This window comes from Asterias rubens, chromosome 1 (assembly GCF_902459465.1).
Source record: "Asterias rubens chromosome 1, eAstRub1.3, whole genome shotgun sequence".
NCBI classification, from domain to species: domain Eukaryota; kingdom Metazoa; phylum Echinodermata; class Asteroidea; order Forcipulatida; family Asteriidae; genus Asterias; species Asterias rubens.
Window position 1 is genome coordinate 16,741,024 of NC_047062.1, and position 26,145 is coordinate 16,767,168.

The window sequence follows — 26,145 nt, forward strand, 5'->3', positions numbered from 1 at the left end:
GTGTGGAGCATGCAGCTGGCGTTTTATTGTAGACAGAGGGCGCTCTCTCATTCAAACAGGGGAGAAGTCAGAAAAGTAAAATTTTGTTCATTTTCAATAAAGCGCGAGATTCGTAAACTGAAGAAAAGGGGTTTCCCTGAATTTAATTTCAAGGTTTGGTTGAGGTTTGTTCTTGTATTCTTTCTGTAGTTTAAATAAACTGAAGTGGTTATAATTATAGAAGGACTGTTGGATTTACGGCGATATGGCAGTCACTCTTCATAGTTTTCAATGTGCATGATGTTTTGAGGGTGATTGTTGTTGAGGGAGTGTTGAGAGCCCATAGTCAGCAGAAACCTGCACACAAGTTCATAAATTTTACGCGCAAGCCTAAAAAGACGTTTGCACTATCCGGACAAGTTTGAAAATGCGCGGGTTTCTACTTTGCGCTCAAACACCAGTATCAAATTCAAGAAAGTGTGGGGATGCCATGGGGATGGTTACTTAGCTGCACCAAATTGATGTTGTCATTTTGATTTGTCTGTGTGCTCTAGGTTATTTAGAAAGTATCCTCATCACAAGTACAGACATCATGCCTAGGAAGGCTGCTGCCAAGGAAGAACCCAAGAAAGGTTAGAAAAATGTTCCCCTACGGGACGGCTACGCTACGTACTAAAACTACTAGAAAAATAGAGTAGTGCTACACTAGCTAGCTAGATTAGAAAAATAGAAGTAGAACTATTTATTTATATGATTTTTTTTATGAGGTTTGTTCCGCCATGGAGGTTCCGCTATCGTCTCTACGTGGAGGTCTATACTATATAGCGGAACGAACCGTCATAGTTCTATTTCTAATTCTAGGTAGTAGTAGGAGTAGCCCACCTTGTTGAGCTGTTAATAATGGCTCCGCTTTTAACATCGGTCTCATCAATGGTGACAGTGATGAGACCGATGTTAAAAGCGGAGCCATTAACAGCTCAACAAGGTGGGCTATAGTAGGAGTAAGTAAATTGTTCAATAACTTAATTTCAATAGAATGCTTGCTGCACTGTGCTGTGCTGTGCTGTCAATCAATAAATTAAACATTTTCCAACAATTTAATGATTGTTGTTTTCAGATTCCAAGTCAAGCTTGTAACTGATAACTTTTTGTATTTTTGGACAGGTCCAAAATGCTGTCACAATTTTAGTTGTGACAATCGTGAGCCATGATCCTCATCAAGAGGTTTGCATTGAGCTACAAACATACAAAATTAAAATATAATGAATCACAAGCATTCCCATGATTACATTTTACATATATTGATTTAGTATTTGATGTATTGCATCTGTTCTGTATTTGAATTGACCTGAAGTTTGATAACCTCAGTTGATCCTTCTCCTTAGTCCTCCTTGATCCTGGACATGCTAAAGGTATAATTCTGCTAATTTGAACATGGCCTTGGATTTATAAATTATAACTGAAAAAAGATGGCCGAGCAATGATTGCTGCTTTAAAGTAGCTGTATGAAATTGGGCTCTGTGCTGTGTACGTATATATGAACATAACTTAGCTCAGGAGATCTTTATTGAAACCAAAGTTATGTACAAATCAGAACCAGTAACTGGTCACTGACAAAATTTCGAAAAAAAAGGAGTACAGTATGTATAAATAATCGTTTTGTCTGGTTTTTCTTTAGCGGCACCAAAGAAGAGAGGTCCCAGGGCGTACAAGCTGCCGGAGAGTATTCCAGCTGGAGAGATTCTGAAAGATCTTTATAAGAAAGAATGGAAGCTTGGACCAACGGTCGGGAAAGGAGGCTTTGGGGAACTTTACCTTGGTGAGAAAATATTGGAAAACTTGGCAGATTCGGCCGTCAGTGTTTTAAGGTCTTTGATGAGTGTTGGACTTTTGTTCCCTGTTGTTTGGTTGATCCTCTTTGAGAGCAACTGGTAGTTGCTAAAAAATCAACATTTATTTCATACTACTCTTCTCAAAATGAAAAGTAGAATGATACCTACAGGGGAAATAATAGCACATCAAATGGAGGGGAAAGAATAGTTGCAATAACGTGACCCTCCTTCGCCGCCGGGAGGAGGGTTATATTATCGCAACTAGGGAAAGAAGACAGAAATAAAAGAGAGTATGAGTCTGTCAGATTAAGCCAAGGCTTGTAGAAGACAGCCTAGATGGACAAACTGCAAACAAGAAGACAAGACAAACAGGTGATGCTAAACAAAACCAGAAAACAGACTGTGGATGAAATGAGAGAAATATATCTAAAGTAGTGGGTGCTAAATGGCTGATGATAGGAGCTGGACTGACTAAAGAATGAACACCAAATCACTACCACTATCCTTGTCAGACTTCCAACTCTCAGAGGCTTTAGGGAGAGCAGTAAAATCACTGACGGATTTCCTGAATGAATGAGACCAAGACAATAATCATCTTCTCCATCTTCATCATTACCACCAAGCAACTTGATCAAATCTCATATCCTTTTTTATCATAAACCATTTTTTTTTCTTTCTTGAAGCTGACGAGGCCACGACTGGCTCAGTTGGTTCAGATGCCAAATATGTTGTAAAAATAGTAAGTTGTGTTTCCTTTCATCATTATTATAAATATTAAGTTTTATTATTGCAACTACACTTCTTCATTTTAACAAAGGTTCACTTCAGAGTTAAAACACATCATATCATTATTATTCATTAAATAAGTTCATCTAGATTGTTGATAATCATGAATTAAAAGATCTGTTTTTACAAATCAAAAATTATGTAATAATAATAACCAGTTTTTATATAGCCCTTTTCACATCCGAAGAACGTCTCAAAGCGCTTCCAACATTACTACTCCTGATCACTGGGCCTTAATTCTCGACTAAATCAATCACAAGAACCATCTCTGCCCTCACAGGTACCTGTTTACCTGTGGGTGGAGAGAAGCAATTATAGTTACGTGTCTTGCTCAGGGACATAAGTGTCATGACCGGGACTCGAACCCACTCTCTGCTGAACAGAATTCCATAGCTTGAGTTCGGTGCTCTTATCCCCGTTAGGCCACTACACCCTACATCTGTTACATAGTTTCACTCCTTAGCTAGGAGCTTCTTCAGACCTGTGACTGTGTTCATCATAGCATCTTGAAACAAGACTAATGAGATACATTTTCTTTTCAGGAACCACGCGATAACGGTCCGTTATTTGTGGAGCAGGCTTTCTACCAGAGAGGTGCTAAACCAGATCTAGGTATGTGTTCATGTATCTCCTTATTTAACATCTTTCTGGTAACTGGAACTCTCTACCACTTATCTAAGATCTTGTCTTTGTACCACAAATCTCAAACCTTCTCAAAACTTATCTTATGTCAAAGGTTTTCAAGGACTAATTTTGTTGTGTCTGTTTTGTTTTGTTTGGTTTTACTGCGCGTTGAACACCCAGCAGGGTGGATATTTGCACATTACAAGTCTATATAATTAATATGATTATTAATAGAAGTTGCCGAAACGTCCTGTGTTGGGTTCCACCCATGTCGCTTGTGGATTTTCTTCTTTGGTCCTAAGTCATAATGGAAAGAAACACTCTGTTAATCAAGTTTTCTTCTTTGAATGAATAACTTTTTTTGTTTTGTATTTTTATCAGTTGAGGAGTGGAAACAGAAACACAAATTATCCCACCTGGGAGTGCCGAAGTTCATCGGTTCGGGGATGCACACAAGAGGCAAGAAAGATTTCCGCTTCCTGGTCATGGAACGATTTGGTGAAGACATCTGGAAGAAGTACCTTGCAAGTAACAAACAGTTTACTCCAAAGACTGCGTTTACTTTGTCCATTCAAATAGTAAGTTTTTCCCCATGTAGCTCCTCAAATCCAATTTAGATCTTGTCACTGTTATAAAAAACTAGAGTGTAGGAATTAATTTAGTCTCCAAAAAATGATGGTTTACCTTTCCTTTTAAAGTTGTGACCTCACTGTTATTTTCTTGACTAGCTATGCCTCAAACTCTAACCTTTGACAGGTTTTGGCTCGAAATAGTAAAAGCAAATATGATCAACCAGTTCACTTTTTTTGAGAACAAATAAATCAGAAAAATTGAGATTAAATAGCCTGAAAAGTATAGTAAACCTAGAACTATCGCTCTCGTACTCAAAAAGCCTTTCCCTACTCTTTCCAGGACCCAAATATCATGCCTACACTGTGTATACTCTGCTTATCACATGAGTGTATGGTTAAACCAAACACTAACGAGAAAGTAACTTTATTGTTAATGTTGTGAGTGTGAATTGTTCCATTGTTTATAGCTGGACAGCCTGGAGTATTTACACAGTACGGGATACGCTCATGCAGACATCAAGAGTGCTAATATCCTACTTGGGTTTGAAGCAAAGGACCAGAACAAGGTATGGTCAATCTAAGACACAATTTTGAGATAATGCTTGCTGGGCCACGAGCAATTCTGTTAGTAACGGTAAGTCATTGCGTCACACACATCCGTATTTGCTGCATGCCTAAAGTTTTTGCTACTTTCGGCTCCTAAGCTGGCATACGCTTGTGTGTTACTTCACAAAATTTCCTGTGTTTCATCATTCAAAAGCATTTTTTATAACAGAATTTCTTGATTCTGAGTAAACTTAGAGCGTTTAATCCAAATAAAATTGTATACAATTTTCTTGCATAAACCATCAAATAAAAACCAACCCAATTTGCCTATAAGAACTACATAATTATTCTAAAGCAGAGAATGTTTACCAGAGGTGTAAACAAATCACGAGGCTAAAAATGTCTAAAGCTTTTAAGAATATCAAATCCAATTTCTGGTTTGATTATTTCAAGAGTTAATTAAGATATCTCTTGTGAAGTCTATTAGAATTATATTGAAAATAATATCAGCAAAGACTTTTTGTTTCTACGGCGGAACTATTTCTACATGCACTCCCGCCCTGACATACATACTCCAATTTCATATTTTGTTCCTTTATCATTCTTGAGTAGGTATTTTTAGTTGACTATGGTCTGGCATCGAGATTCAGCATAAATGGAGAACATAGAGAGTACAAGGCTGACCCTAAGAAGGCCCACGATGGAACGCCAGAATTCACGAGCAGAGACGCTCATAACGGAGTCAGTAAGTGGCAATAGTATTTAGTTGTTCTACGCCCCATAGTGAAATATGAAGCAACGAGGCAAAAGTGGTATAACAATAATAATAATTATAATCATTTTTTATACAGCGCTTTCCACAACCAAGGGCTCCTTAAAGCGCTTCCAACATTATTACCCCCTGCAGCCGATTTCACGCTAGGGTTAATCCTAACTCGAGTTAGGACGAGTGACCCGTCCTAACATAAGATGGGTTAAATTCGTCCTACGTATTTGGATACGGAACTGAACCCGTCCTAAGTCCTAAGATTAATTCTAAGTTAGGAAGAAGTTGGTGAAATCGACGGCTGGTCACTGGGCCTGAAATCATTCCTTAAACCATCTCAGCTCCCTGGGGAGTATACAGCCTGTGCAACATTAATTATGCTCTACTCGACTAAACCAATCACAAGAACCATCTGTGCCCTCACAGGTACCCATTTAACCCTGGGTGGAGAGAAGCAATTATAGTTAAGTGTCTTGCTCAGGGACACAAGTGTCACGCACTGCTGAACAGAACGATCAGAGCTTGAGTTCAGTGCTCTTATCTGCTTGGCCACAACACCCTATTACAGCAAACTAGGAAGATTGTTCTTTCCTCTCTTTTGTAAAAACTAATTGAGTCCATTGAAAATTTGTTAAGTACAAGACCTTTGGGCTTCCCCCAAGACCCACAGGAGTAAAGGTTTGACTGAAGGTTGTGTTTGTACAATTTAAGTACTCTGAATGTTCCACAAAGTGGCTCGTGTTTAAAGCGCTCGCCTCTCACCACTGTGGCCCTGGTTCGATTCCCGGCAAAGACCATGTGAATATTTGGTTCTCTCCAATGCCACAAGGGTTTTCTCCAAGCCCTCAGCTTTTTCCTTCCTCAAGAGGAAATCAAACACATTCGATCTCAGGCTGTGCTCCTTGTTCATTTATGGGTCCATGTGGCTGGGTCAATGGTCAATTTGCAATTCAGCTTTTCAGCTGCATGGAACATGAAAACTATTAAAATCATAATAAAGTCTGCATCCTACATAATATTAATTCCTCAATCCTCACAAGTCATTTGTCTTCTTTGTAGATTTTACATCACTTCTTTCTTATCTTTTCCGTCTGGTCTCAGCCCCCTCTAGGCGTGGTGATATGGAGATACTTGGTTACGTCATCTTACAGTGGCTGACTGGTTGCTTACCATGGGAACACAAGATATCACTAAACAACACAGACTTCACATACCTCACCAATGAAAAGACAAAGTTAGTTTTTTCTATTTATTATGGAACTTTTAGTAGTACCAGATTAGGCAAGAGAAAACTCAAATCAGTCGGAAAATATTCAGTGTGGGATTTGTCCAGATTTCAGGATTTTTTCAAACTTTCCTTGCATTAAAATTTCTGTGAAAGAAGTCTAGCAATAACTAAAGGGGGAGAGAAATAGTTCACATTGTGCCCAAACAGGGTGTTGTATTTCTGGTGATGGGTCAAGTCTGAAAACCTGAAACCATTTGGGAGGTTCAGGGTGTAACACAAGGTGGAACCAAGGGACGCAAGCCATTTTCAGGAATGCTTCATTTTCACGAATGTATATCCCTGTGTAAATAGTTAGTTACCAATTATTTTAGGCTGAACAAGGTGGAGTTAGATATGAAGTATTCTTTCGACTACTTCATGCAATGTCTTCAGTGGAGTGTTGGCTTTAAAAGGATTCAGTTGGTTGTCTAATATAAACACTTAGGACATTTGGCAAGCGTCATTTGTAAAGAACATTTCTTAGATAATACCATTACTAGACCATGCTTTTATAAATCTTTTGGTTGAATTTTTTTCTCTCTAGATTTATGTCCAATGTCACCTCTTTGATGAAAGCTTGTTTCCCAAAAGGAGGCCACCCAGGTGAGTGTTGGTAATAATATCAAAGTCTTATATAGCGCACTTATCTACCAAACACGGTACTCAAGGCGCTGAGTATATCCAAACTTTCAGAAAGATAGGTTATTGCAGTGATGAATTCTGAGACTCAATTAATAGCACCTTATAAGAGTTTACAAGGTACTACTGCACATACAGCAGCCACAGCCAGGAACACCGGGGCGAACCCCTTCTCTTTTCAATAAGTGCACTGGGTTCTTTTACATGCAATACACAACACATGGGACCAATAGTTTTATGTCCCATCCGAAGGATGAAGCAATGGTTAAGTGTCTTGCTTAAGGAAACAAGTGTCACGGCTGGGAATTCGAACCCACACTCTGCTGATCGGAAACTCCAGAGTTTGAATTCGTTGCTCTTAACTGCTCGGCCTAGACATTTCCACAATGCAGTCTGTCCCAATTCTTACATCCAAGTTTGAGTGCGTTTCCATTTTAAAAATTTGATGGATTTCTCTCTCTCTCTCTTTGTCAGCTGAGCTGCAAAAATATATGGAGTATGTGAGCAAGCTAGAGTATGAACAGGTACCCAACTACAAACAGATGAAAGAGCTCTTCACAAAGGCCATCACGCGTTCAGGAGGTCGAGCAGATGGGAAACTAGACTTTGTCTCTCCAGTCGTTGTCAACAAAACCGCTAACAAACGCAAAAATGACAGTGATGAGGCAGACTCGCCCCAAAAAGTTGCAAAAAGGGGAAGGGGGAGAAAGGCAGCCCTCTCAAGCAGTTCATCAAACTCGGACTCCCCAAGAGCCAAGAGCCCCAAAGCAAAACCTGTTGCAGCCAGCAGGAAACCAGTTACTAAGACAACAGGGAGGTCAACTGAGAGGTCTCCGGGGAGGTCAACACCGAGGTCACCAGGGAGGTCACCATCAGCTAAAACTGCTTCAGGTGCGGCCAAGAAGGGTCCTGCTGCTAAGAGGGGTCCAGCCCCCAAGCCCAAAGTCCAACCTTATGCAACCAAGAAATCTCCTGTGAGATCAAAAGGTGTGTACAGTTTTTTTAAACTCAGGAGAGAAATACACTGACAATAATAATAGTGTTTTCTTATAGCGCGCATATCCGTCACCCAGTGATGTTCAATGCGCTTAAACATGCAGGATTTCCTGCAAGGTATGTGGGACTACGTTTAAATTATGAGATCTACTCCTTTTACATAGCACCAAGGTGCTGTGGCGCAATATGCTGCCAGTCTAACCAGGAACACTGGGGTGAACCCCTTCTCTTTTCGATAAGTGCACTGGGTTCTTTTACGTACGTTACACAACACATGGGACCAAGGGCTTTTCATGGTTAAATGTCTTGCTTAAGGACACAGGTGTCACGGCTGGGATTCGAACCCACACTCTGCTGATCAGAAACGCCAGAGTTTGAATCCGGAGCTCTTAACCGCTAGGCCACGACACTGTCAGTAACTGGCTCACTTGCAATACCATAAAACAATCTAGTTAGATTTTTGAAAAGTGCCAGATGATTGACCCTCTAATGTTATCCTATCACTGCCTCTATCAAGAAGATGTACTACATCAATTGTGTATTGACCCAATTCACCTGACGTCATCATCAGAATAATCTTGGATGCGCCATACTGGTGGGCAATGTCACTCTGTGCACTATTTTAGTGCGACGCGGCGTATACACGTAACCCTATTGACCACCAAAATGGTGAGCGTGGCACAGTCGCAGCGTGAGACGTGCATGCAAGGGGTCAACTGGAAGATTTTGTTTTTACACACTACTTTTTGCACTCAAACCTGTATCTTGATCTTTGTTTTTTACGCAGTAGTGAAGAGTAAAGCTGAAACAACCCCCTCACCTGCAACAGGAGAAACCTTCACCAAAAGGAAGCGCAAATTCCCTGTATCTGTGGCAACCTCGTCTACACAAACGTCTCCTGGAGTCAAACAGACCCCCAAGATAAAGAGGAAACGCTGAGCGGAAATAGACAATGGGTGACAAAAAGAGTTGAGCAACACATTGCTTCACATAAAGCAGTGTATTTTATTGTAGCCATTTGATACTAGAGACCCCTTCACAGTGGACATTCAAGCCTCTTATTTCTTTCTTGGAAGGGGCACAGCAATTTTCCTCTGGCAAGGGGCACTTCTATGAGGAAAATGTAAATTTGAATTGAAACCTTGCAAAGGGCACCACAGCAAAAGCACAGGGCACCTAGGCAATTGCTGTGGGTGCGGTTGGCTAAGACTGTGCCTGGACCTCAATGCCTACTGAGATGCACCATTTGGTGGGAGTTGGACCATGATGAGCAACAAGTTTATGCAACGCTGTCTGGTTGTGTTTTGGACACAAATTTTTAAGTAATACATGTACACAGTCTGCCTGCTTGAGTCTGATTTCCGTTTTCTTTTTTGCCTTTTGAAAAATCAGAAAATGTGATTGATTAGCCTGAAAAGTCTCTAACAACCTGCCTCAGGTGGACATGTAGGTTATCCCTTGTACTTATTTAAAGACACTGGACACTATTGGTCATTGTCAAAGACCCGTCTTCACACTTGCTGTATCTCAACATATGCATAAAATAACAAACCTGTGAAAATTTGAGCTCAATTGGTCGTCTAGATAATAATGAAAGAAAAAATCACCCTTGTCACACGAAGTTGTGTGCGTTCAGATGCTTGATTTCGAGACCTCAAGTTCTAAATCTGAGGTCTCGAAATCAAATTCGTGGAAAATTACTAATTTTTTGAAAACTACTCCACTTCAAAGGGAGCCATTTCTCACAATGTTTTATACTACCAACCTCTCCCCATTACTCGTTACCAAGTAAGGTTTTATGCTAATAAATATTTTGAGTAATTACCAATAGTGTCCACTGCCTTTAAAAATGTTTTCTATGGACCGAATAGGCCTGTCTAGCACTACTTTTTATATTTTAAAACCAATCTAGCCACTGTCATAAACCAATTATCTTGTTGCAATTTTCGGTTTTCACCTTGACACCGTCGTGGTGATTCGTGAGTGCTTTGAGGAAAACATTTCAAATGGTACTCGGGTGGGCTTCGAACCACACGCATTCTGGAGCAGATGTTTCAAATGCAAGAATTATCAAGCATGCCAGGGCCCAATTTCATAGAGCTGCTTAACAGAAAGTATTTCTTTACAATTCCCGGCTTAGAAGAAATGAGCAGGTTACCAGTCACAAATTGTACTTTGTTACAGGGTTGTTTGAATGGTGTTTAGGTTTTGTGATCAACCATACATGAAATAAACCTGTGAAAGTAGTGAGATTTGCATTTTTTTTTTTTAGGTTTTCAGGTACAGATATTTTGAATATGACTTCATTTCTGAGGGAAATATTTCACAGAGAAAGTTATTACAGAATAATCTTAATAACCAGTCCTTACCAATCCTGTATAATATGTATAATACCTTTCATTGTGCCTATAGTAGAACTTAGATCACATTAAAGAAATATCTTTCAGTGCCTTGTTAATGTGCATTTTGCCATTATCGCGCATTTAGTAAAACTACTTTGACAGCATTTACTTGTCTGGTTTCAGGTTACCTAAAGAGCAATACAGGGACATCACATCTTGAACAATATACAATTGTTGCACGCTGTGACAGGGTCCATGGCGTTTTGTACACCCGAAGCCGAGATTATCAGCCGAGGGTGTACAAAACCCATGGACCCAAAATCACAGCGTGCAACAATTGTTTTGTTATACATTGGTAACATGATTATTCCTCTTCTCTGAGTTATGTTGTTATCTTTAAACATGATAACGATGGAGTATGCATAGTTTAATAAGCGGTTGAACAGTTGTTCAAACCAGAAACCATTCTTCACTGTTCCCTCGGTTAACATCACTCATGTTACCCGCCGTGACGGCAGCCGTGGTACATGCGTATTTGTTGCACGGCACGTGATTGGTTCTCGACCAATCAAACTTCACAATTTGTTACCGAGGTATTACAAGACTAATTGATAAACCTTCCACAAGAAGAGGGCTCAAATCAAAGATACTGAAATCATACTATGAAGAAAAAAAGTCTTCCTTTTTTAATTCTTTTTCTGACAAAAGTGTAAAAAACAAAACTTTGCTGAAATTTTTATTTTGAACCAATTCTCCTTTAATTGGGTAGATTAACAGATGTCAAAGATGTAGCGGTCACTTTCTCTGTAAATATATAGCCAAGTATTTTCAAGTACTTCAGTTTTTCTTCTACTTTCTAAAGAAACTCACTTGTCGTGTGTAATTAAAACGATACGACTAGTTGAATAAATTTGACTTGTTAAGATTGCAAAACACACGTGTTTTAGAAGCCTCCCTCAGTTGTAAATTTATCTGCTGCTTTGCACGCTTTTTATAGTGTCTAATATTGATTCAGACTATAGTGAACATAAGAATAGACCCCCTGCATCTGTCGTAATACTCTCTCTCTGAGACCAAACGAAGCAAATCATTGGACGATAGCTGTTCTTTCTGCGTTTAAGTGTGCACGTTACCTGCACCCTAAGTGTCCCTGTAGCTTTCTACGTAAAAGCGTGCACGTGACCTGCACCCTTAGTGTCTCTGTAGCTTTCTGCGTAAAAGCGTGCACGTGACCTGCACCCTTAGTGTCCCTGTAGCTTTCTGCGTAAAAGCGTGCACGTGACCTGCACCCTTAGTGTCTCTGTAGCATTTTGTATTATGCAAGGGGTCTATTGAGAAACTCTCCAAACTTTTTGTCAACAAAATGCTGAATTACAGGCAAAATTATCCAGAAAAATACAACAAAAGTTACAGCTGAATAAAGTTCCTGCATAAAGAGAAAACGGTAAAAAACCTTGACATGGTATTTATCAAGAACATCAAATACATCTTCATTTAGCAAGGCAACTGTGGGTAGCAACTGCATCTCTTGCCAAGATTGTGCTAAGACTATCCTTGACCATAGTTTGATGACTTAGTTATCTCGTAAAACTGTCTAGTATAATTCGACTACGCTAGTGGACTATTTGGAACCAGCCTACCAGGCATGGTAGTGGATCAAAGTAGATAAGTTATCAGAAAATGTTTTGTCAATGATAGTTGGAGTAAGCTAGTCGACTATATGGAACCAGCCTACCAGGCATGGTGGCATTGCTGAGCATTGTTATCAACCGCCCTATTCATAGCATAGTTCAAAGTCAACAAGTTATCAGAAAATGTTAAGTCGATGATGGACTATGCTAGTCGACTACATGTATTTGGAACCTGCCTACCAGGCATAGTTGCGTCGCATCGCTGGTTCTGTCGCATCGCTGGTTACCAACAGCTGTATTCATAGCACAGTGTAGAGTGGACCAGTTATCAGAAACTACAACGTCCGTGTGCATGCCCTTCATACGTGATTTAACAACCACTCGTTAAACATTGGTCCTTAAGCGAACTTTGCCCGTAATGTCAACGGCATTAAAAAGGACACCAAAGAAACTTCCAAAAGTTGCATGTAGATTCAAATTTTGTAATGTCTTTATTTCAGAGTGCTATTCCATATAACATTTGGAGAACTCAAACATTCCTCTAGTATCACCTGCTGTCATTTCTCTTGATTGTGATTGGCTTACTGCAGTATGGACACTCTCCAAATATGGTATTTGTTTGGTGGCTTGACGAAGAAGAGCGCAACCACTGACAATAAAATAAAATAATCAAAACAATTATTACTACGATCATTTTACATATATTGCCATCCGTATTAACTTTACAAAAGATATGGAGGTAAAATTTGTGACAATTATAAAAAGTACAGCTTTAAAAATAATCCACTAAGATAAAAAAATATTCTTACCTTTTAATATTTGTGCCTGGATATTTGAACTACATCTAAAGGACATTAATAGAACATGATCTTTGTTAAATATTACCTCATACAAACAGTTGTAATGAAAGGGTTTGTTGCACTGAGGACTGTCGCACGCCCGTTCTGGTATAGCGCCCTCCAGGTGGTACGACAAGCAGATGGCGCATTCTTCACTGAAGTCCTGTAATCAATCAGTAGAAAAGGGTACATGAAATATACACAATGGTGACATTATACATTAATAATAACAACTAGTTCTTATATTGACCCAATTCACACAACGTCTCCATGCGCTTTACAATAGTGCCCTGGTCATTGAGCCAATAACATTCAAGTAATCTGTTTCAGTTCCCTGGGCAGTATACAGCCCATGGCTGCCATGGCGCTCAAAAGGTCTTTTCATGCATACACAATATCAACATCTACCTTAGCAGGTACCCATTTTATTTATACCCCTGAGTGAAGAGAAGCTTGTAGTAAAGCATCTTTCTCAAAAACACAATTGTCACTACCAGGATTCAAGCCCACACTCCACTGATTTAACCACCAGAACTTGAATTTGATGCTCCAAACCAATCGCCAGTGACATTAATAGTACAATAATACCATATGAGGGATTTGTCCTACCTCTTTACGACTAGATGAGGGTGATGGAAACTCAACGTTCAGTACTGACTTCAGGTTGCTGAGTAGACTTCTACTTGTGTTCCAGTCGTTGAGATTGCTATTCAACTTCTCACGTAATGGATTGATGACTAGTAATAAATAAAACAAAAATAAGGTTTGTATTTATGAGACCCCAGTGTTCTCCTTTAACAGTAGTCCACTGGCTGAATGCCTGTTACAAAACCTGAGGACCAGTCAAAATTCACTCTAAGTGGTTCGGCTGGCAAGTCCAGTGATGAAAAGCATGCCTATTTAAAGACACTGGACACTATTGGTAATTGTCAAAGACCAGTCGTCTGACTTGGTGTATCTCAACATATGCATACAATAACAAACCTGTGAAAATTTGAGCTCAATCGGTCATCAAAGTTGCAAGATAATAATGAAAGAAGAAACACCCTTGTCACACGAAGTTGTGTGCTTTCAGATGCTTGATTTCGAGACCTCATATTCTAAATCTGAGGTCTTGAAATTAAATTTGTGGAAAATTACTTCTTTCTCAAAAACTATGGCACTTCAGAGTGAGCCGTTTCTCACAATGTTTTATACCATCAACCTGTCCCCATTACTCGTTACCAAGTAAGGTTTTATGCTAATAATTATTGTGAGTAATATTACCAATAGTGTCCACTGCCTTTAATATGGAATATTGAATATGGACTAATGAAGAAACTGACAAACCAGTGGAATGAAAAACTAACTGGTCCTGCTTGCTAGTCACTGACTAATTTTGGGGTATATTTGTTCTATTTAATTAAACAAGTCTTCAGTTAAAAATTTATATTCTCCAGTATTCAAAACTAAAATTGATGTTCTGAATTAGTGCTAAATATTACTGTGAATACACAACTCTGTGGGGAAATAAAACAAAAGAAGTGCATCCAAGATAGTTTAATATTTAAATAAAGCTCTTTTTCTTCTAACCAAGTATAATCACAGCTTTTACCTCCAAATGTATGCCTTACCACAAGCTTCAAGAAATAATTAAGCAGTGTTTCAATTACCTCATTTTGCATGTTTTTTTTGTATCAGAATACATGACAATAAATCACCAACCTTTGTGAAGATTGTGTTCAGTTTTCATTAATCAGTCGCCCCTATAATTTTTAGCCCAATTCCACCGATGGTTTTAAGACTTATCAAATGATTGAGAAAATTAACCCTGAGCAAAGTTATGCGATTTTATTAGATTTAACTTAAATGAGCGATTACAGGCTATCTATAAGCGTATTGGTTCGGTTAGTACATAAATCTAAAGCAGGCCCGGCCACTTTATGCAAAGCTACTGTAACACGCAAAACAAATATGACATTATACCTTTTGGGCTTCTAGCAAATAATGAAGGAACAGGGAGTGTTGTTGACTTGTCCCTCTTAATGTATTTCTTCCTCCTAGAAGGTAGATTGAACTGTAAGTTTTTGTAACATAAATTTTTCCACCACAAGAAACACAAACGATAGCCCAACTCCTCATTCTCTGGTCACATCCACATTTTGTGAAATCTTAATTTAAATGGAAAACGAATCATATTTGCTGTAAGCAGTAGGCCTAGTCATTAGCAGACTGACTCTTCCACTTGTTGAAAAAATGCTTCTCTCTTAAGAAATTACAGATTGCTCGGTGATGAGCCAGTTATTGGCGGATGTGTGGAGCGCCCGCATTTTGCTTCCTCGTCTTGCTTGATCATCTAGTTACAGGCGCGTCAATTTAAACAGCGCCCTCTTTCGACTTTGCCTTTTCTTTGACTAGTGTTAGTTTTACTAAGCCGCATAATATTATACAGTAACATCGAACCATGGCCATGATCAACATCAAGCCTTCCGGCAACAATCATTACAATCTTTAAATTTCAATGAAGTCAGAAACCGCGAATACTTTTTGCAGTAAAGCAAAAAGGGCTGTGAACTTGTTTTCAAGGGCGTGCAACATAACTTGCCCTTCTAGCTGGGAGCATACTTTCATCCCTTTCATTGAATATAATTTAACAATCTTTGATTTTCATTAAACTACATTTCATAAGATTTTGTATTCAGATTTTTATTACTATTTTACTACCTTTATTGCCCCAAAATCAAAACACATTTTTGTGCAAAAGGGCCACTAAATTTGGTCCCTTGATCACATATTAGAATAAAACAAAGAAGCAAAGACAACATAAAAAATGTATATACATAGATAAATCATGGAAATATATAATGAGTAGGGTAGATGGCCTTAGCTTTTGATCCAAACCGGACCTTCTTCAGAGGCATAAAACAAGTACAAACAAACACATATCCATTTATAGAAAAAGAGAGGGGAAAGGGATTAACGGAAGGATTCAGAAAGAATCATGGAAATATATATACAAGTCATAAAATCAAAGAAACAAATTTATACATATGATTAACAATAAGATAGCAAAATGTTTGTTTTGACTGTACAGTTTACAAACATTTTTGAATAAAAACAAAAATATTGGGAATTTCTTACCATGGTCAGCGCCAAGAAATCTGAATTTGGGAAGCATCTTTGGGTAGAGCGGATCCAGTGTTACTTGTATGGATGAGTTATTACCTGCAAACAATTGACAAATGGAAGTATTGTTTGAAATGTCAAGACCACACTGGCTCTTCTCATCAGTACCAACGTCGCACAAAAGAGATTTACACATGGTTGTTACCGCAAGTTTACTATTTATTTACAATTTCTTCCTAATTGACAAATGATTCGGATTAAAAGTAAATACTGTGCCAGCCATTGCATAAAAAAAAAATAAGTATCAAATGGAACGTACAAGATAAATCGACTGGTCTTAGAAATTTACCCATGAACCTACCTGGGCCCAATTTCATAGCGCTGCTTAACGGTAAGCAAATTTTCGTGCTTACTGTAGCAGAACATTTTGCTAAGGTGCAAGCGTATTTCATAAGTGAGCAGAAACATTTGCATTAATGTGATGTCAATTATTTTAGTGCGGTAAGCACCAGAAGGTTAGCATGCCTTTTTGTGTGCTTACGGTTAGCAGCAGTATGAAATGGAAATCACACAGTAAGCACAAAATTGGCTGCTAAGCAGAGTAATTTGCCTGTTGATTGTTTTCACAGATCTCAGGAACGTACTGAGGATACAGTGCTTAACACGTGCAGTGTGAAGGCCGGTTTATAGTGGATGGTCGTGTGATGGTCGCCAAATTAACCAAATTAAACAAATAATTAAATTGAAAATATCACACTGGACAAAAGATAACATAGACAAGGCTGATTGATAAAGAAGACTGCCTACCAAGAGCAATTCTCCTGGCTGTGTCTGAAGGACGAGGCTTCTCCGGTTCTAGAACCCAGGTCTGCTCGTCAATCTCGCTCACAGTATCCCAGAAATCCTTGTACTTCTCCAAGCACCCCTCAAACTGCTTATAAATATCCGCTAACGAACTCTGAAAATCAGAACACAAATAAAGAACAAGTAATCATTGCTTTAGTTCTTCGTAATCATTTTATTGTAAGGTGCTTTTGTTAATTTTTAGTATGGAAAATGCGGGGTATAAATTTCATTAACACTATTATTATTATTATAACCTGTTGGATAAAAGAAATTACTTTTTGAAATCATAAAACAAACATCCATGATGTGTTGTGCATTCAGAGCAAACTTTATGTACATTTGTAAATTTGTAAAGTTAAGCAGTTTAGGAGAAAATTGTGGTCTAAACTTCTCTCTTTTTGTTGCTTTGCAATGCAAGAGAAATAGTTCAACCTCATGACCATGACTAAGTGTGAGACAAGCAAGGGAGTCAGGTTACTTTGTACCTAGACAACTTCGTACCTTTACAAGTTTGTTCCTTGACCACTTTGGACCTTGAAACTTCAAATTTCACTGCAGTTTGTTCAGGTGAGAAAAGAAAACACTCTGCCAACCGACTGCCCTAAAGTACTGAATGATTGAAATAAAAACTAACTTTCCGCGTCCAGTGTAGTTCAAATGCATCTCCAGGTAGATCTGTTGTGCAGGTTGGAGCCACAACTGGATGCTAAGAGAGGGGGAAAGGAAATCATTACTTAATAATTAATCCCACTCTTTTTCATAACATTTGCTGGTGAATTTATCAACCACTTCAAACCATTAAACGTTTTGGTTTATTTATGGTACATGTAAATACAACAGTGCAAAGAACTGTCTGTACTAAGCATAAACAACAAGAACAGCCTGGCCAGGATTTGAACCCATACTCTCACACCACCATGATTTGTGTTGATACTACCCACTTGACAATACACAATTTTCAGCCATCTTTGGGGGAAAATTGTTTGAATGCACAACGTATTATGTGTAAATAATGTGTGCGACACTCATGAGTTTTAAGCATATCAATGTCCTTGCACAATTGGACGATGAATCACTTGGTCGGGTAGAAAAGTTAGGACAGCAGATCGCAGCCAAAACCCAAGTTGCCCGTAAAGATGGCCTCCATCGTGCACTATCGATAGATATACCTTAAATATAGATATATTAACTACCAGTTAATCTCCTAGGCAGTGTTTAAGCATCATCTAGCAACAGTATCCAGCATTCTCCTGAAGACAATCAGGGCATACTGATTAAATCGTTGAGTTGTTGACCATTTTTTTTCCCGCACCAGCTCTACTCAAAGAGATTTACAAATGGTGCTACTACAAACCTCACCTAATAATAACAATAAAAGATTTACCTGAGGATCCATATGTACTGTGATACAATGATCTCGGCCATTATCCCCCCTGGAAGTTAACTCTAAACGTCTGAATGATGGATCCACATAGGACAGCTTCTCCCATCCTAATTGGTTGATGTCTTGCATCACTTGGGAGCACTGTGTCGACATGGTCATGCTAGTCCGTTCTTTCTGTCCGTCATAACGATGCTGCATTGTGAGCTCCTAAAATTTGAACATTTTGTTCAAAAAGTGATTCCACTTTCAAAATTCAAAAAATTGAAGGCAATACCTTTTGTTTTTGCTTTATTTCGAGCACCATCTTATTTCTTTTTTATACTTAAAAAAAAATAAAATATGTATTTCTATTTATTTCAAACCTGCATCTTTACAAAGTCTACACCATCCGTCGGTTGACTGATCATTTGGGTCCCTCGAGTATAAATAGTTTTGTTAATACAAGAAACAAAAGGCAACTCATCTCAACCAAGCAATAAACAACCACCCATAGCTCCAAAACCAGCAAGGTATAGTAGACTACACAACCAACAGTTTATAGAACAAACTGCTAGAACAAATACTTTCCTACAGTTCGTCATACCCAGAATAGTTAGGACATTGAATAAAATCCCACAGATGCCCCAGGAACGATGCCATTAGGAAGTTGACTTAAAGGCACTGGACACTATTGGTAATCACTGTTAGCATTAAAAACTTACTTATTAAATAGAGCTCAGCTGTTGATTGTGAGAAACCCTCTGAAGTAACGTAGTTTTGGAGTAAGAAGTAATTTTCCACGCAAATATTTTAATTTGATTTTGGATGAGACCTCGTGTGACAAGGGTTTCTTCTTTCTTCCATTATTGTCTCGCAACTTTGACGACCAATTGAGTCTAAATTTTCACAGGTTTATTATTTTGTGCGATGAGATCAACCAAGTAAGAAGACTGGTCTTTGACAATTACCAAAGGTGTCCAGTGTCTTTAAGTTCAGTTCTATCTCACTTAGGGCCTTCTTGAGAAACATCCTCGCAGATTATTTAGAACCAACATCAAGATCAAAATTAAATGTTAATGAAAATTATGAGACCAAAATAATACTTACCATAATATGTTTAAGTTCACTTAAAAATGTAGCCAGGTCTGGAGTATTCTTCAATCTCTTACTAATCTGATGAGAATGGAGATACTGGTTGAGTTGCCAATCACCGAGCAACTTGGCCCTCGTGTGATCACCGTCTTCAGGAATTTCAATTCTTAGATGCATATCAAGACCCTTTTAAAAAAAATCAAGAATACAAATTACTAGGGTTCATTTATCAACTATTTCAAGATTGAATGAGCAGAATTTATTTGTCCTTTTTCCGGATGAATTAGAAGAACAAAGTTTGTGGATGGAAAAGTTATTATTAAAAAAAAACAATTATCATTATTTATTCGACAAAGATTCAAAGAGTTAGACAATTAAATTCACAACAATACAGTATATACGAGTAAACAGAATCGTGCATTATAGAAAATATAAATCAAAATTATTAAAATCAAATAATTCTAAAAGCCAGCAAGCTTGTAGTCTGGCTTTTTCCTCCTTCGGGGAAAAAAAGAGGAAGAAAGAAGAGCCCCTATCCTCCTCTTTAATTTTCTGCCGTCGATTTCACCAAACTCTTCCTAACTTAGGATTAATCTTTGGACTTAGTAGGATGAGTTAAGTTCTGTACCCATAGACGTAAGGACGCATTGAATGCGTCCTAAGTTAGGACGGGTTACTTGTCCTAACTCGAACTCGCCCCGTCTCTACATGTAGATAGGATTAATCCTAGCGTTTCGTGAAGTCAGCTGCAGGGCGTTAAACTTATACTTTTTTCTTACTGGGCCCAACAGGCTACACCAAGAGCAGTCAAGATAATCAAACCAAGAGCAGTTAAGTATGATCAAGTTAATCCTACAATGGTCTAGATAATTTTAAGAAGGCTGTATCCGAATTGGCGGCTACAGTTACAGCTCTGACTGTTGCATTTTGGGTGGTGCTCTGGACGTCCCTAGGCTTCTAAGCATGATGGAGCAGAAATCTAGCCGTAGCTGTAGCCGATAATTCGGGCACGACCTAAATAATTAGTTACCTTGATAGTTATGAAACCTTCCCAGCAGGTCTGCTGTTTGTTCAGAGGTATCAGACTTGGACATATCTCAAACACCTTCTGATTCTGCTTGGTCGCCATTCTGATCGAAGAACAAGCAATTGGATCAATAAGTATGAATACATGTTAAATTTGCATCTGGGATATTTTTTTAAAGTTCAATTGAGTTCAAATTTTTACAGAATTGTTATTTTATGCATTAAAGCCATTAGACCCTTTTGGTAAACAGTATTTTCCAAGGCCCACACATTGTGTATCACAACTTTATATATAAATAACAAACCTGTGGAAATTTAGGCTCAATCGGTTATCGGAGTCGGGAGAAAATAACAGGAAAACCCATCCTTGTATCCGCACGTTTCGCCGTGTCATGACATGTGTTTAAAATAAATCTGTAATTCTCGCTATCGAAAATTGATATTGTTTTACTGTTTTCTCAAAAAGTTAAGCATTTCATGGACTAATATTTCAAGAGAAGTATTTCACCACTACCTTCTGTAAACCCTGTAAGTTATTTGTAAATCTGTGAACTTTTTTTAAAGCCAAAGGCGCCGGGATGGGCAAACGTATCATGCACTGTCATTGGTTTAATATAATGCGCAGTTCCATCATTCATACATCACACTCACACTGCACGCACTGTACGCATGACGTACTTCCTGAACAAGAATCTGTGCAAGCGATTAGCCCATCCCAGCGGTCCTGGATAGACTGGCCGCTGGGGCCGAGCGAAGCCTTTCCGCTTGCTTACGGTTAGCAGCGCTATGAAATAGAAATTGCACAGTAAGCACAAAATCAGCCGCCAAGCCGCACTATGAAATTGGGCCCTGGCTGTTGACTTCACTTTCCCATCATCCCAGTTTAGCCCAAATGGGGCTGTAATTTAATCCATTTGCAGTGTAAATGGATTAATTAACCAAGTAACAAGTACTTTTATTTATAAGGACTTAAGTACAAGGCTAGGTAGTAAAAGTAAATGCAGGTTTTTATTTATACGGCCCAATCATTAACCATTATTAAGGGCCTACCACTAGTTAGTGACACTACACCAGACAATCCGAATGAGTGATGACTAAATAAATTGTCAAAAACTTCGAATAAAAATTAAGTAAGGATCCTGCCAAACAAAGAGGGCGTTGCCGACTTAAGTTTTAAACAGCATTTAAACATCATTAGGATGCCCAGCATCACAAGGAATAAGAAAGTTAGCTAAATAAAAGCATACTTACTTCCCACAAGGAGGTAGAAATGCTTCCCAGGTAAACAGTTCATGACCACTTCACTTGCATTTCTTGCTTGTCACACACACACAGCTGCAAGACCAGGCTGAACTCAGCACTAAATTTAGTGCTAGCACCAAATTTGGTGCTGGCGAGAAATTTGGTGCTGGCACCAAATTTCAAAACAACCTGTCAACACACCGTCATGACGAAGCAACGGCGGCGCGATAATAACCGTTACAGGCAGTAAGAGGTACTACGGTATGTTAAATGTTTTCAAAGTAAAATCAATAAACCTTCAAATTTTTCTTGCGCGCTTTTTCGTATGTAGAATGTGCGTTATACGGGCTGTACTATGCAAATGTTTAATTAGTTGGGCTGAGCTAATTAGCCAATCTATTCATTAGGGGCGCCTAGGTATGATGGTTTGGAATCTAGGAAAGACATCTGCGAAGAAAAATCTTAAGATTTATCGATTTTACTTTGAAAACATTTGAAATTAAAATTAGTATTATTAGATACTTGCGCTTTTTTCGTATATAGAATGTGCGTTATACGGGCTATATTATGCAAATGTTTAATTAGTTGGGCTGAGCTAATTAGCCAAAGTATTCATTAGGGGCGCCTAGGTATGATGGTTTGGGATCTAAGGAAGACATCTGTGAAAAAATCTTAAGATTTATCGATTTTACTTTGAAAACATTTCAAATTAAAATTGGTACTATTCGATACTTGCGCTTTTTTCGTATATAGAATGTGCGTACAGGCTATATTATGCAAATGTTTAATTAGTTGGGCTGAGCTAATTAGCCAATCTATTCATTAGGGGCGCCTAGGTATGATGGTTTGGGATCTAAGGAAGACATCTGTGAAAAAAAATCTTAAGATTTATTGATTTTACTTTGAAAACATTTGAAATTAAAATTAGTATTATTAGATACTTGCGCTTTTTTCGTATATAGAATGTGCGTTATACGGGCTATATTATGCAAATGTTTAATTAGTTGGGCTGAGCTAATTAGCCAAAGTATTCATTAGGGGCGCCTAGGTATGATGGTTTGGGATCTAGGGAAGACATCTGTGAAGAAAAATCTGAAGATTTATTGATTTTACTTTGAAAACATTTCAAATTAAAATTGGTACTATTCGATACTAGCGCTTTTTCGTATATAGTATGTGCGTACAGGCTATATTATGCAAATGTTTAATTAGTTGGGCTGAGCTAATTAGCCAATCTATTCATTAGGGGCGCCTAGGTATGATGGTTTGGGATCTAGGGAAGACATCTGTGAAGAAAAATCTGAAGATTTATTGATTTTACTTTGAAAACATTTCAAATTATAATTGGTACTATTCGATACTTGCGCGCTTTTTCGTATATAGTATGTGCGTACAGGCTATATTATGCAAATGTTTAATTAGTTGGGCTGAGCTAATTAGCCAATCTATTCATTAGGGGCGCCTAGGTGTGATGGTTTGGGATCTAAGGAAGACATCTGTGAAGAAAAATCTTAAGATTTATCGATTTTACTTAGAAAACATTTAACATACCATATTACCTCTTACTGCCTGTAACGTTTGTTGTCGCGCCGCCGTTGCTTCGTCATGACGGTGTGTTGACAGGTTGTTTTGAAATTTGGTGCCAGCACCAAATTTCTCGCCAGCAACAAATTTGGTGCTAGCACTAAATTTAGTGCTGAGTTCAGCCTGGTGCAGCAAGTCCGTGTTTTCATCATAAAATTAGTAGCGCCCTCTTCCATCAGAAAATAGGCATGTCAAAAATGACCGTACGCACCTTTCAAAGCGGCCGCCGTTGTTGAAACTATGGGGCGCCGTTTGTCCATTAATTGTTTGACACTATTAAGGCATGTTTTTACCATGGTTTACAGCAATTAGATGTAAACCATAGAAACTGTTGCCAAATCCTGTTATGGTTTACATACCAGTAAAGTATTTGTTGTGTATAAGTTTATGGTTTACAAACCATGAACATACAAAAAACATTTACAAATCGTGGTTCATAAACCAAGAAAATTTACGCATCTTAAAAACATGGTTAATAAACCATAAAAACTGAAGCATCAAATTCATGGTTTACAAATCATGGTTTATAAACCATGAAAATTGAGACATCTAAAAAACATGGTTTATAAACCATGAAAATTGAAGAATAAAAATCGTGGTTTACAAATCATGGTTTATAAACCATAACAAATGAACCATAAAATCATGGTTTGTGACCATGGTTTATAAACCATGAAAATCGAGACTTCTTAAAAAACATGGTTTATAAACCATAAAAATCGAGACTTCTTAAAAAAATATGGTTTATAAACCATGAAAATTTACACATCTCAAAAACGTTGTTTGTAAACCATAAAAAAAAAAAAAATGTGCTCTTACAAATCATGGTTTACAAACCATAAAAATGTGCACTCACAAATCATGGTTTACAAATCATAAAAAATGTGCACTCACAAATCATGGTTTACAAACCATAAAAAATGTGCACTCACAAATCATGGTTTACAAACCATAAAAAATGTGCACTCAGAAATCATGGTTTACAAACCATCTGACCCGACATCAAACATGAATTATGCATACTATGTTTTATTCACACGACACCAAAGTCTATGACGTACGTCCTATACTAGGTCTCCTTTTCCGTCTACCGCGCAATATTAAAATATTTTAAGTGACAATGACAACAATTTTTTTATTTTATTTATTGTATAACTGTTATAAATTTCGATAAGCGTAATAAATATTAAGTCTACATTTAAGAGAAAATATCATAGATTGGTTTCTTATCTCCTGAAACCAAACATTACTGGTCTGAAATGGGGAAAACAGGATTGTTATGAAGTGTGAGTGCATCAAGGGGGGGTGGGGTGTTTTACTTTCATGCCTTATGATATCTCTGGATTCTAATATAGTAGCCATAATGCATTAGGACAAAAATGTAATTAAATTTGTTAAGTACTAATTGAATAATATTTTTGATTTACTTTGCCCGCCATACTAGCTTCTGAAAATTCAATAAAATACCAACCAATAAAAGGGGTGAAAACATATGACGTTGCTCCAATGTCGTGCATGCACAAGCACTGTCAATGGCGGACTGTCTTTTGCAACGTAAAACCAGAACTTTAAAAATTTCAACACACCATGAAGTGAAAGTGTTATTGTTAAAAAATTGGATAGATGATTTGAAAAAAAAAAATTAGTTTTTTAATGTGAACATTTTTCCTGTTATCCTACTGAAAACACATGACACCAGGATATACCAAGGATCTTTGGGGAACTTAAAATAATAAAAGCTTTCAGTCTAGGTAGTAGGTAGAGGCTAGGCGGGAACTCGGCCTGATGAGTATGTCGAGCGCCATTTCCCATAATTATGGGAAAACTCGTTTTCATAATTTTCACTGGAACAGCAAAGTTTCACGAGCTTAACTGTAATTATAGGTAGAGTAAAGTTTCCCATAACTAAGTTGCTTATCAAATTTGCCAATCGTTTTTTTAGGGCCCTCACCGTCATAGAATGATCCGAGATGCAGCGTATTCCCGCACCGCTCCACGTGGGTAGATGATCTGCTCGCCCAAAATAACCTATCCGTTATCTAATTATCACGTTCTTGCATAACGTTGGTGATAAATGCATATCTGTTCTATTTAATATCAGGGAGTCGGGCTTCGGGTAAAGCCTTCACCCTCGTTATTTTGTGATTTAACCATGAAGGAAGACAAATTCATAACCCAAGGATCCGCCGGTATATAACCGTTGATTGAAAGGACCACACTAACAAGTCAAATAGCTAATCACAGACGGCTTGCATATTCTCCATGGGTAGGCCTACCCTCATCATTCTGTGGACATAATAACCCAATGGATCAACAAGATATTTCGTTAATCCCACACAATGATTAAAAGGACACACTTCATAGGCCTACACAGAAAATAACAAGTAAAATAGATACCATGTTTCTTATGACCATCAGCTAGTAACAAATAATAACGTATACTTGCATGTTGATGATTAATGCATATATGCTTATGATATGTTACCAACCATGATGAACAGTGGAGACGATGTCAGATGCAATTGTGTACACCATGCAATACTGTCCGCATATGCAATCGTGTCCAGGACTATACAAAAACCGTATGTATGTGTGCCCGGTAAGCGAGCGTGCATGCATTGAACCTGCTTATATGCAGCATGAATATTCATGTATTTTATGATTGCAGCGGCCTAGTTTCAGAGATATTGGAGAGAACTCATTTTTCTGCTATGGCTGCCACTAATTTGCATATTGTTAAAATTACTTACCACTAATAATAACTTCATAAATTTTTTAATCCTTTTATGAGACCTTCAAAACATGGGTATAGCACTTCAATTGTCATCTTTGCTTTCCTAGTTACCGAGATATTGAAGAAAAATCATTTTTCTTCAATGGCTGCACTAATTTGCATATTTATGATGATTAATTACCACTTATTTCTTTGGAAATGTTATAATCCTATTCTGTGACCTTCAACATCTAGGTATAGACTCATCACTTGTCATTTTTACTTGCCTGGTTACAGGGGTTTGCTTAAAATGGTTCAAAAAGGTCAAAAATATGATTATGCAAATTAGATGGTC

At 38.0% G+C, this 26,145-nt stretch overlaps 2 protein-coding genes across 6 annotated transcripts; one reads left to right on the plus strand and one right to left on the minus strand.

Moving 5' to 3' along the window:
* The first annotated feature begins 52 nt into the window (after positions 1-52).
* On the plus strand, positions 53-9,541 carry LOC117296254 (serine/threonine-protein kinase VRK1-like). Of its 5 annotated transcripts, XM_033779128.1 has the most exons (13): positions 53-164; positions 534-611; positions 1,658-1,798; positions 2,495-2,550; positions 3,140-3,209; positions 3,603-3,799; positions 4,261-4,359; positions 4,952-5,084; positions 6,207-6,339; positions 6,917-6,975; positions 7,486-7,828; positions 7,865-7,998; positions 8,795-9,541. In XM_033779128.1, the coding sequence occupies exons 2-13, from the start codon at positions 572-574 to the stop codon at positions 8,944-8,946; spliced, it is 1,557 nt and encodes a 518-aa protein (XP_033635019.1). In that variant the 5' UTR covers positions 53-164; positions 534-571; the 3' UTR covers positions 8,947-9,541. The 5 variants fall into 5 exon arrangements, with proteins under 5 accessions (XP_033635019.1, XP_033634992.1, XP_033635010.1 ...); XM_033779101.1 differs by having other exon boundaries at positions 7,486-7,998; XM_033779119.1 differs by having other exon boundaries at positions 7,486-7,998; positions 8,798-9,541.
* A 1,547-nt stretch (positions 9,542-11,088) lies between these two features.
* Positions 11,089-21,603, minus strand: LOC117296288 (E3 ubiquitin-protein ligase FANCL-like). The gene is made up of 10 exons (XM_033779140.1): positions 21,503-21,603; positions 20,256-20,355; positions 19,241-19,411; positions 18,155-18,361; positions 17,405-17,476; positions 16,732-16,882; positions 15,940-16,023; positions 13,429-13,556; positions 12,866-12,982; positions 11,089-12,629 (listed from the first exon to the last, which is right to left on the minus strand). The coding sequence occupies exons 2-10, from the start codon at positions 20,352-20,354 to the stop codon at positions 12,528-12,530; spliced, it is 1,131 nt and encodes a 376-aa protein (XP_033635031.1). The 5' UTR covers position 20,355; positions 21,503-21,603; the 3' UTR covers positions 11,089-12,527.
* Positions 21,604-26,145: the final 4,542 nt, after the last annotated feature.

Excerpts from the sequence above, each read along its gene's own strand:
- LOC117296254 (XM_033779101.1), top strand. The coding sequence starts at position 572 with ATGCCTAGGAAGGCTGCTGCCAAGGAAGAACCCAAGAAAG. Across the intron at positions 3,210-3,602 it reads AGGTGCTAAACCAGATCTAG|TTGAGGAGTGGAAACAGAAA; the intron begins GTATGTGTTCAT and ends TATTTTTATCAG. Across the intron at positions 4,360-4,951 it reads AAGCAAAGGACCAGAACAAG|GTATTTTTAGTTGACTATGG; the intron begins GTATGGTCAATC and ends ATTCTTGAGTAG.
- LOC117296288 (XM_033779140.1), bottom strand. The coding sequence starts at position 20,354 with ATGGCGACCAAGCAGAATCAGAAGGTGTTTGAGATATGTCCAAGTCTG. Across the intron at positions 18,362-19,240 it reads GTGAACTTAAACATATTATG|GAGCTCACAATGCAGCATCG; the intron begins GTAAGTATTATT and ends TTCAAATTTTAG. Across the intron at positions 12,983-13,428 it reads CCTCATCTAGTCGTAAAGAG|GACTTCAGTGAAGAATGCGC; the intron begins GTAGGACAAATC and ends GATTGATTACAG.